This window comes from Rhinoderma darwinii, chromosome 2 (genome assembly GCF_050947455.1).
Source record: "Rhinoderma darwinii isolate aRhiDar2 chromosome 2, aRhiDar2.hap1, whole genome shotgun sequence".
NCBI lineage: Eukaryota > Metazoa > Chordata > Amphibia > Anura > Rhinodermatidae > Rhinoderma > Rhinoderma darwinii.
The window spans coordinates 449,647,424-449,659,976 of NC_134688.1; the positions used below are offsets into that span (position 1 = coordinate 449,647,424).

The following is a 12,553-nucleotide window of genomic DNA, read 5'->3' on the forward strand; positions in this document are numbered from 1 at the left end:
TAAAGAGGATTTTCTGACAAAAAAAAAAAAAGTAAATTTCACCTCTACTTTGCTCTAAATTTCTGTGAAACACCTAAAGGGTTCATAAACTTTCTAAATGCTGTTGTGAATACTTTGAGGGGTCTAGTTTCTAAAATGGGGTATTTGATAGGGGTTTCTAATATATGGGCCCCTCAAAGCAACTTCAGAACTGAACTGGAACGTAAAAAAATAAATAAATGAGGCAATACTTCGCTTCTTACATTATACTGATAATGAGACGTGCCCACCCCGAGATGACCCCAGTTTTGACCGTTTGTATAAACGGAGACCCCTATTAGACCGTTTCAGTGCCCGGTTTTCCCAAGTATACACCCCCGAGACGTGTATTTCTATTGATGAGTCCCTGGTACATTTTAAAGCGAGGGTTCAATTCCGCCAGTACCTGCCGGGTAAGAGGGCAAGGTATGGCGTGAAGATGTATAAGCTGTGAGAGTGCATCAGGGTATACCTACAGGTTTAGGATATATGAAGGAAAGGCCACCCCCAAACCAGACTGCATCCTGGACTACAATAGGTACATGGGAGGGATGGACTTGTCAGATCAAGTCCTGAAGCCCTACAGCGCCATGCGGTGTGGTATAAGAAGCTGGCCGTGCACATCATACAGATGGCTTTGTACAATGCGTACGTGCTACGTCGATGTGCAGGCCAGAGGGGAACTTTCCTGGAATTTCAAGATCTAATCTTTAGGGACCAGGAAGGGGGGGCACCCAGTACTTCTGGAAGCGAGGCCACACGCATCGTACCAGGGCAACACTTTCCAAGAGAAGTTCCCCAAACCGGTGGAAAGGGAAAGAGTCAAAAGAGGTGCAGAGTCTGCTATAAGAGGGGGATAAGGAAGAACACAATATACCAATGTGACACGTGTCCCGAAAAACCAGGGCTCTGTATAAAAGATTGTTTTAAAATGTATCATACATCCCTTGATTTTTAATTTACCCTGATGCACTCCGCACAGCTTACCCCCCTCATCTTTCCCTTCTGAGCCCTGCTGTGTGCCCAGGCAGCTGATAACAGCCACATGTAGGGTATTGCCGTACCCAGGAGAACCCACATTACAATTTAAGGGGTGTATATCTCCGGTGGCGCATGCTGGGCACACTATATCGGACACTGACATGCCATATATATATATAAAATTGCAAATCTCACTCTGCACCATCTGCTGCGCATTATCTTTTACACAGTACCTGTGGGGTCAAAATGCTCACTACACCTCTAGATGAATGTCTTAAGAGGTGTAGTTTTTAAAATGGGGTCACTTCTCGGGGGTTTCAACTGTACTGGTACCTCAGGGGCTTCTGCATAGATGACTTAGCACCAGAAAAGCTCCAGTAGGCCAAATGGTGGTCCTTTCCTTCTGAGCCCTCCCATGGGCCCAAACGGCAGTTTATCACCACAAATGGGGTATTGCCGCACTAAGGACAAATTGGGCAACAAAATGGGGTATGTTGTTCCTTGTGAAAATAAGAAATTTTGATAAAAAATGACATCTTATTGGAAAAAATATCATTTTTTTCATTTCACAGCCCAATTCAAATAGGTGCTGTAAAAAAACTGTGCGGTCAAAATGATAACAAAAACCATAAATGAATTCCATGAGGGGTGTAGTTTCCAAAATGGGGTCACTTCTGGTGGGTTTCCATTGCTTTGATACCTCTGGGGCTCTGTAAATGCGACATGGCACCCGAAAACCAATCCAGCAAAATCTGGACTCCAACAAACACATAGCGCTCCTTTCCTTCTGAGCCCTCCCATGGGCCCAAATGGCAGTTTATCACCACAAATGGGGTATTGCCGCACTAAGGACAAATTGGGCAACAAAATGGGGTATGTTGTTCCCTGTGAAAATAAGAAATTTTGATCAAAAATTACATCTTATTGGAAAAAATATCTTTTTTTTCATTTCACAGCCCAATTCAAATAGGTGCTGTGAAAAAACTGTGCGGTCAAAATGATAACAAAAACCATAAATGAATTCCTTGAGGGGTGTAGTTTCCAAAATGGGGTCACTTCTGGTGGGTTTCCATTGCTTTGATACCTCTGGGGCTCTGCAAATGCGACATGGCACCCGAAAACCAATCCAGCAAAATCTGGACTCCAACAAACACATAGCGCTCCTTTTCATTCTGAGCCCTCCCATGGGCCCAAACGGCAGTTTATCACCACAAATGGGGTATTGCCGCACTAAGGACAAATTGGGCAACAAAATGGGGTATGTTGTTCCCTGTGAAAATAAGAAATTTTGATCAAAAATTACATCTTATTGGAAAAAATATCATTTTTTTCATTTCACAGCCCAATTCAAATAGGTGCTGTGAAAAAACTGTGCGGTCAAAATGATAACAAAAACCATAAATTAATTCCTTGAGGGGTGTAATTTCCAAAATGGGGTCACTTCTGGTGGGTTTCCATTGTTTTGATACCTAAACACCTCTTCAAACCTGGCATGCTGCCTAAAATATATTCTAATAAAAAAGAGGCCTTAAAATGCACTAGGTGCTTCTTTGCTTCTAGGGCTTGTGTTTTAGTCCACGAGCGCACTAGAGCCACATGTGGGACATTTATAAAAACTGCAGAATTTGGACAATACATATTTAGTAGTGTTTATCTGGTAAAACCTTCTGTGTTACAGAAAAAAATTTAATAAATTTTAAATTCAGCAGAAAAAATGAAATTTGCAAATTTAATTTCCACTTTGCTTTAATTCCTGTGAAATGCCTGAAGGGTTAAAAAACTTTCTATATGCTGTTTTGAATACTTTGAGGGGTCTAGTTTTTAAAATGGGGTGTTTTATGGGGGTTTCTAATACATAGGCCCCTCAAATCCACTTCAGAACTGAACCGGTACCTTCAAAAAAAGGCTTTTGAAATTTTCTTAAGAATATGAGAAATTGCTGTTTATGTTCTAAGCCTTGTAACGTCCAAGAAGAATAAAATAATGTTCAAAAAACGATGCCAATCTTAAGTAGACATATGGGAAATGTGAACTAGTAACTATTGTGGGTGGTATAACCGTCTGTTTTTCAAGCAGATGCATTTAAATTCTGAAAAATGCTATTTTTTGTAAATTTTCTCTAAATTTTGCAATTTTTCACAAATAAAGACTGAATATATCGACCAAATTTTACCACGAACATGAAGCCCAAAGTGTCACGAGAAAACAATCTCAGAATCGCTTGGATAGGTTTAAGCATTCCGACGTTATTACCACATAAAGTGAAATATGTCAGATTTGAAAAATGGGCTCTGAGCCTTAAGGCCCAAACTAGGCTGCGTCCTTAAGGGGTTAATAAAGATTACAATGTATCCTTATTATATTCTAAAGAATGATCGCTTATTCACCTGCAAGGCAATTTATAAATCAATTTCACAATTGCCAGCTTGCAGGTGATGAGAAGACACCTGGGATTTTGTTTATGTTGCCTCAAACTCAATTCTTCAATCCCACCTGTACTGTATATGGACAAGCTAAGATCATGTATCTAATACATTCAAATGTCTGTTTATAGAAGTCCCACTCCTGGCGTTTACTGTCAGTGCAGGTCAATGCAATTGAATAGCTGATTTACCCGCACGAGACCAACATTTTTGTTTGTATGTTAAAGTCAATACATGAGGATCAGCAGATCAAAGCATCACATAGCTGCCAATAACCTATTTACCATCCGAAATCACACCGATGATGCCTAACCGACGGCTCTGTCTTTTTGTACCACAAAGACATAAGTCTATTCAATTCAACCTATTCCCTGCAATGTTGATCCAGAGAAAATCAAAAACCTCCATGAGGCAAAAGCCAATATTCCTCATTTTAGTAAAAAAAAATCTTTCCCGACCCCAATATGGCAATCAGAATAAATTCCTGGATGAATGACCCATCTCCTGTAATCTAGTGCCCATAACTTGTAATATTATTACACTCAAGAAAGACATCCAGGCCTCTCTTTTTGTAAATTGACCAGATCAACTTCTTCTGGCAGAGAGTTCCATAGTCTCACTGTCTCACTTCTATCCTCATGTAGAATTTACTTTCCTCCAGACATATTGGATGCCCTCTTGTTATAGTTACAGTCCTGAGTAAAGTCAAAGAGAGAGGAAAAATAGGACCATATATGCTAGGCGCTGCTGTACTAATTTTGTTTAATGAATAAATTAAGAAACAGGCTACGCGTTTCGACGCAGGACATGCGTCTTCATCAGGCCTAAATATACAATCGTATTTATTCATTAAACAAAATTAGTACAGCAGCGCCTAGCATATTTGGCCCTATTTTTCCTCTCTCTTTGACTTCATTCCTGGCGGTAAATTTCCGTTCACCGACTTTTGGACCTGGGCAGCAGCTATACTTTGGATCTGTCTACACACACCCTGGGTGTGTCTCCTCTTCACGCATCCCTATAGCGGGGATCTGCATGGAGGCTTGACTCATACCTTTTAACAGCGTTGTGCCTGGTCAGCATAACCCCTCTAGGTGAGCATAATTTGCCCTAGTTTTTGGTTTCTCATGACCCGTGGATAATTGCACTATGTGGCGCGTGTTTTTTTTTCTCCTCTTCTAGCAGTCCTGAGTAAAACATAGATCATGAGAGAGATATCTGTATTGACCTTTCATAATTCGTAAATCCTTTGTTCTAAACTAAAAAACTCTCATTTTGATCATCTTTCCGGGTAATATAGTCCACCCATTCCATTTATTACTTTAGTTGCCTGCCTTTGAATCCGCTAAACTACAGTATGTCTCTCTTGTGCACTGGTGCCCAAGACAGTATGCAATTTTTAAAACTGTATGTGGTTTAGTGATTTATAAAGTGGTAGAACTATGTTCTCATCATGTGCATTTATTCCCCCTTTTGATGAACCACATGATCTTAATAGCCTTTGCAGCAGCTGCCTGACACTGGTTGCTACAGTGAAGTGTACTATCACCTGAAATTCCTACGTCCTTTTCCATGTCAGTTTTACCCAATATTTTCTAATTTAGTATGTAATGGTGACATGTATTTTCCCTTACCAAATGCATAACCTTACATTTATCAGTGTTAAACCTCATTTGCTACTTCCCCGCCAAAGTCTCTAACTTCTCCAGATCCATTTGTAATCGCATACTGTCCTCCTTTTTGTTAATTACGTTACACAGTCTAGTATCAACTACAAAAATTGATATTTTACTCTGCAATTCCTCTACAATGTCATTATTAAATATATTAAAGAGTATTGGGCCAAAAACGGACCCCTGTGGTACTCCACAAGTTACGATGACCCAATCTAAGTAAGTACCGTTAATAACCATCCTGTGTTTTCTATCACCGAGCCAGTTACTTACCACTTACACACTTTTCCCACCAGAATGCACAGATAATTAAAGATATAGATATGGTTTATAAGGTATCAGCACCCATAATAATAGTGTAGACATTCTTCTGTGTGTGATCACAAGACTCTTCTGTTCTTCTGCCTCTGGGCTGTTCCTAATAAAAGATGCAGCTCATACTGTCTCCCGGCAGTCACCAGGCCGGCTCTAGAGCCGGAGAGCAGATAATGTTCACATTGTTGTCTGTTTGGAATATTTCATAAAAAAATCTTCTTGTTGCATTCCAGCTGCTTGTCAGAGTCACACAATCTATTGGTACGTTTGGATATATTCCTGTCACAGCTCTTCTGTATTCTAGTCAGGCATTTCCTCTACCAGCCTTTTCCTATTTTTTTTAAATTTTATTTTACATAACCAATTTTATTTAATAATATATTTGCGGACATTTTATTCAGTTTCCTGATCATTAGGAATATGAAACACATATTTTGCACTGTAAATGGCAGCAAAATGTCTTGTTCTTAAGTCTGTATTTAAGTTAATAGCTGGTGAGATGGAGACATTGAATGTCTGAGAGGATTTTGTAGGTATTAGACTTGTAGCTTCCATAAAGCTGTAATATAATATATCTAACCCAAACCTTCTGAACTGTAAGAACTGATCATTTGTGAGCATTAGTGAGACTTTTAGGAACCAATGTAAAAACGCTCAATATTTCATTAATACAAAGTTAGACAAAACGGACTGTCAATAACATATTCTATGCTTGTATATACAGTATAAGCCATAGAAAGTCCCACTTAGATCATAAACTAACACAGCGGTTCGAGTCAGTCTTGCCGTGTTTGGTTTAGGTGATGACAACTTCTTCCAGGATGACCTTAAAGAGCTTGTCAAGTGTATGTTCTCTTGTTCCTTCGAGAAACAGCGCCACTCTTATCTATGGGCTGTGTTAGGTATTGCAGCTCATCCACAGTCAAATGAATGGCAATGAATTGCTCTGGATATTGTGCAGCACTTTGGCTACCAGACTCACCAAAACTTTTAGTACCCTTTCCTTTTCCTCTTCCAGAAATGATCCTGGCTGAATGAACATAGTCATCCATGTCATGAATTGTTCATTTAATTGTTTATTCAACCAGGATGGAATTATATACTTGACAACACTACTTCAAATTCTTCTCTTGGATCACTCCCCTTACACCTGAGAGCCCGTAAAGTAATTCCTTGATAGATAAGTGTAAGTCTATTTTTGGCTCCACAAAAATTAGCTTACGTTTTAAAGGGAATGTCCATCTTTCACACTATTAAACACTTAGGGTATGTTCACATGACAGCGTCCGTAACGGCCGAAATTACGGGGCTGTTTTCAGGAGAAAACAGCCCCGTCATTTCAGCCGTAATGGCATGTGCAGGCGCGCGAACGCCGCGTCCAATACGGACGTAATTGGCACTGCTTTTCATTGGTGTCAACGAATAACGGCTCCAATTACGTCCCAAGAAGTGACAGGCACTTCTTTGACGCGGGCGTCTTTTTTACACCCCGCCTTTTGACAGCGGGGCGTAAAAAAAATGACCGTCTGAACAGAACATCGTAAGACCCATTCAAATGAATGGGCAGATGTTTGCCGACGCTATTGAGGCGCATTTTCGGACGTAATTCGGGGCTAAAACGCCCGAATTACGTCCGTAAATAGTGTGTGTGAACATACCCTCATTCTGTATCTCCAAATAAACTATTTCCCCTTAACAAATCAGATAGAGTTGAAAGTGATATCTTAGATTTAAAAAAAAGGGTCTGCTCTTATTAAATCTTCATTTATATTTTACAGAAACGATGCCACTCTTCTCCTTGGACTATATCTAGTATTGTAGCCGAACCCTATTTGCTTTGATGGGCTAAATTGGTGCAGTTTTTGGAAACTATGAAATTCTGACTGCCTACAAATGCCACTAGGGGGAGCTTGGGAGCTGTTAGAGTCTAACATTTTATTATTAGGTTCCATGTATAAAATCATATGAAATAAGTCAGTAGGTGTCAGAATTAATGTGTATTCCAAAACTGAGGCAAAGGTTTTTATTTCTCCTATTTAGGATTCACTTCTGGTTTTGACCAAAAAAACAATTCATGCAAAAACTGTTCTGTAGCATAAAGTTAACAAGGCTACCAGTTAGAATTTTTACAACTGAGCACTTTGCACTGTATCTAAGCTGATGCTGTGGTATGGTAATCCATGTCCTAACAGCATTTATCATCATTAGGAAGTATCATTTGTTCTTTGTAAAATCCAGGACAACTTGATCCCTATGAAATCTCTTGTGATCATTTCAAAACCATTGTAAAGTCAAATTATAATCCCCACCCCTATACGCTGTGGTAAATCCTGATCTACTGTAATGTTTACAAAATACTGTGGCCATTCTGTTTAATATTATCTTTTACAGGTTAGGCTTTGTTCACTTCTACATTGAGGTCCCGTCCTGACGTTCCTTCGGAGCTTTCCGTCAGGACAAGACCCTGAACAGACACAAACTGACAGAGGTTTCCGTTTCCATCACCATTCGCTTCAATGGTGACGGATCCTTTGCCCATGGTTTCCGTTTGTCTCTGTTGTGCACCGGGTCCATCGTTTTGCTGAAAGCAATAGCGTAGTCGACGGATCCGGTGCACAACAGAGACAAACGGAAACCATGGGCAAAGGATCCGTCACCATTGAAATCAACGGTGATAGAAACAGAAACCTCTTGTTTCCATTCATGTCAGTTTGAGTCAGTTCAGGGTCCCGTTCTGATGGAAAGCTCCAACGGAACGTCAGAACGGGACCTCAATGCAGGTGTGAACAGAGCCTTAGAAGATAACAGGTTATCTATCTATCTATCTATCTATCTATCTACCTACCTACCTACCTACCTACCTACCTGTCTATCTATCTATCTATCTATCTATCTATCTATCTATCTATCTATCTATCTCATATCTATCTATCTATCTATCTATCTAAGATATACAGACATATACTGTAGCAGACATAATATATAGTGCCCTCATCTTACAATAAGAAACACAACTTGTAATAACTTTGGACTATGCTCCTGACATGTAATAGAGGAGGGTTTATCACTGGAAGGAGGGACAAGACACCCACAAGCTAGAAGACATTTTCCCTCCTGCCTGTGTATAGGAATAAGCATTTCATCTGGAGCTCTGCATCAGTCAGGCTGGAGCTCAGTGTTCCCTACTAATATCTAGTAGAATAGATAATACATGACCACAGAGGCGGAGGAGGAGGAGGCAGCTGCTGGGAGTCTCTCACCCTCCTGCACTCAGTACTGCTGAGACAGGATCCACCATCCCACAAGTTCAGCAGAGAAGACCCTTTGCATCGTTTTGCATTGCCCAAGGCTGCAGCGCGGACGAATCCCTGACCCAGGAGAGGGTGACGTGTTTCTTGCGGATGAACACCTTGGCCGCCTTGTGGCTGATATAGAGCTGCAGTCAGCTCGCTCCTCATCACTTTGCTAGGACTGGTGCTGCGGGCTGTGGATCACGCTGTATCTGTGTTCTGCATTCACTCCACTTACTCATTCTGTATGCAACAAGAGGAGCAGACACGACTCAGCTATTCCACACATTCCTGTATCATTATATAGAACTATCTGGAAACTAGGGAGCTGTCCAGCACTGGAACCTCCTGAACATGAAACTCCCTTATTTCTACCTGCTTGGATTACTTGTCACCAGCGGGCAAGGTAGGAAGAACTGACATTCATCAACTAACCCCAAGTCATTCATCATTCTGGTTATTCACTATGTGATAGACTGTAAAAGTACCTAATACATGTACTGCAATTTACATTTATTATTGTTTTACTGCATTATTAATAGTGTTATGTTTGGATCTCACCCCTGAATGAATAGCATGTGTCACATAATGTGTATGTATATATATATATATATATATATATATATATATATATATACTACTCATACATATTACAAACATCTATCTATCTATCTATCTATCTATCTATCTATCTATCTATCTATCTATCTATCTATCTATCTATCTATCTATCTATCTATCTATCTATCTATCATCTATCTATCTATCTATCTATATATTACACATACATATTACACACACACACACACACACACACACACACACACACACACACACACATATATATATATATATATATATATATATATATATATGGACAACTGCTACTGTCTGACATTGTAGTTCCAAGTAAAAAGGAGCTGCTAACTTATGTACTGCAGAGAACAGAGCTCTATGCATGGCTCAGACATGTATGGCTTCACAATTTTATGATCATTTCAAGCTCTTTTTTTTACCAGTCTTGTCCTTCTTGAGTTTTCCCATAACAATGTGTTGATTTATAACAAGACTTTTGCCCTAGGTTACTTTAAGACTCATTAAGATTGTAAATACAAGCAATGATAATTAATATAAAACCAATTTTAAGTTCTTTTCTCATGTTAAGGGCTGGAAAGCTGGGGTTGTAATTATCAAGTCACCAAAACATCAAGTTCTGCATGTTAATGTGGGGATACGCCAAGGTTGAGGTGTTCTTGTTTTGAGACAGCAGGGGGAGCCAGTGTTCTATGTTTGGACTCCAGATCCCAGTTTTCCTAGTTGCCTCAACTATGTGTTAGGATAAGCTCTGACACACTCCAAGACTGTCTTCTATCATTCCTGAAGCAAGACTTGACATTTTGGACATGAATCCTTCATTTCTTCATACAAGAAAGGGCAAGCATTCAAGCCCATGCCATGATCCTGAGCAGAGCATAATCCCTATGGAGTCCCAATCCCATGAGCATATAATTGCTTCTTATTAACCACTTCATCCTTCATGTGGCTCGACTGCCTCCCAGACATCACCTATAAATGTCTTGTAATGCTTTTTTTCTGTTGTTAAAAATACAGTAAATGTTCCTCAATGAGACAATGGAAAGCTAAACTAAGTTTAATCATGTCCAATAATATATTTAGTTAAAGCAATTCTGCAAAAGTGACCTGTCACTGGCAGCCTACTGAGCTAGGGGCTTAGAAACCAATTAGTGTTTTGAGGAAACAGACCTTCCTGGCATAATGAGATGTTAGAACCTGATACATTAATATTTCAGCACAATGTGATGCTGACAACAAATGCAGTGGCTATTTAATGGTCAGTTGTGGAACCTATGGTCATATCTCTGCTCCTCAGAAATGCATGCCAGCACTATGGGGCTGCCACTTTATTAGCATAGGGGTGATTTCATGAGAATTAATGCAGACTTTGGAACCATCAAGTGCTTGTGTTTACTCAGCCAGGTTGCTGGTTTATACTGTTGCTGCTCCATTAATATGACAGTAGGGAGTCATGAGAAGCACGATTAAAACCATTGATTGTGCATTGGGTGTAAAAAGATCAAGGCTTTAGTTTGGGCAGAAGGAGAGAGAAGTGAGATCACTAGTGGAAAACGACCAGAGGACTTAGTCAACCGTAGCCAATTTGTTTTTCTAAATAAAGACTATATAAATTACAAAAAAATACCAAAAAATAAAATAATAAAATGTGGTCATGGCTTTCGATTTTTGTAAAAATAAAAACAATGCAAAGTAACTTGGAATTTATTTTTTAAGCTTTTTATGCTAATTTAATGTGTTGTATAAGGCAAATATAGAAATGGTAAACTTACATGACTAAAACCATGTTGACCCCAGATATGAGGCATATTCCTAATTCATTATAAGCCAATGTTTGGTCTGATAAATTACAGACGATTCATCATAATAATCCTTCTAATCACAATATTTATTATTATTATTACTGTTGTTATTATTATTATTATTATTATTATTATTATTATTACTACCAGTACTACTTTTGTCTTGTTCATAAAAATAACCTGCAAAATGATCAAAAAAAACAAAATAATATATATATAGAGAGAGAGAGAGATATGTGGTAGCCTCACCTTGTCATTATTTTACAATGGTTACTTTGCTAATACTGTGATGTTATTAGTCTTCCAATATACGTTGCAATCTCAAGACTGTTATTGTGATGAAATTTCTATACTTGACTTTGGTGTGTGTGAAAGTAGCTTTACATCATCATCATCATCATCATCATCATCATCATCATCATCATCATCATCATCAGTAGCAGCACCATCATCATCATCAACATCATTATCATCATCATCATCTTCCTCCTCCTGCTCCTCCTCTTCATCCTCATTTTATTATTTTTTATTTATTTCCTTATTGATCATTATTGTAGATACATTCTACAAGTTCTATTCTGTTTGTAATGTCCCTAATCAAAATGACTATAATTGATTACATTGAGTTTTAACCTTACAATAAATAAGACATATCTGTAATTTATTTTTTTCTAAAACCCCCGACATGTGCCAGAGTGCAGTACAATACAGATTGTAATCACTCATGTCAGTCCCTGTCCCTAGTGGCCCTCATAACTCTAAACACACACACACACACATACACACACACACACACACACACACACACACACACAGTGATGTTACTTGACTTTTGTATTGGCTTTGTATGAATTGACTTAGTAATATGTTTTCTGAGTTTGAGAGGAAACCAGAAGATGCCCTCACAAACAACATACAAAATCCATGCAGATGTTGCCCTGCTTGTATTTTCACCGAGAACCCCGGTGCTGCAAGTACATTGAGCCCTCACACTGCCATACCTGTCAAGTTAATTGCTATTTCCTTTTAAATGTCACTTATCATGCTGCATTCATGGATCTGACCTGTACTGTCTGTAGTATATGTTCTTGATTCTAATATTGTTGTATAGAACACATACAAGCAGCTGGGGAATTGTAATTATAAACATTTCCATAAAATACGCATTAAAAACATACAGTATTTTATTTCAGATAGATTTATTTAATCACCTACATCATATCCACCTTTCTGTTGACGCCACATTATACATGGGCACAGTTAATGTGGGTCTCGTACAGGTTGATAGCTTTCTGTTTGATCAGTATGTGCAGAATGTAACTATTCTGATTCGTTGCTTCTTACATCAATTCTTTAATTCTGATGGGATTTTACCAGTGTGCATAAATCATAATGAATAAAATCTGTATTATTGCAGCTAGCATCACTAGGAATGAGCAGTATCTACAGAGTTGTAT

General features: G+C 38.8%; 1 protein-coding gene across 3 annotated transcripts in view; it reads left to right on the top strand.

Moving 5' to 3' along the window:
- Nucleotides 1–8,540: 8,540 nt before the first annotated feature.
- NCAM2 (neural cell adhesion molecule 2) overlaps nucleotides 8,541–12,553 on the top strand; it is a 276,456-nt gene continuing 272,443 nt past the window's right edge. For 2 of the 3 annotated variants that reach the window (XM_075854510.1, XM_075854512.1), the window contains exon 1: nucleotides 8,541–9,106. In XM_075854510.1, coding sequence (XP_075710625.1) covers nucleotides 9,055–9,106 — 52 coding nt within the window. In that variant the 5' untranslated portion in view covers nucleotides 8,541–9,054. The remainder of the gene's footprint in view (nucleotides 9,107–12,553) is intronic. The other variant, XM_075854511.1, reaches the window with a different exon arrangement.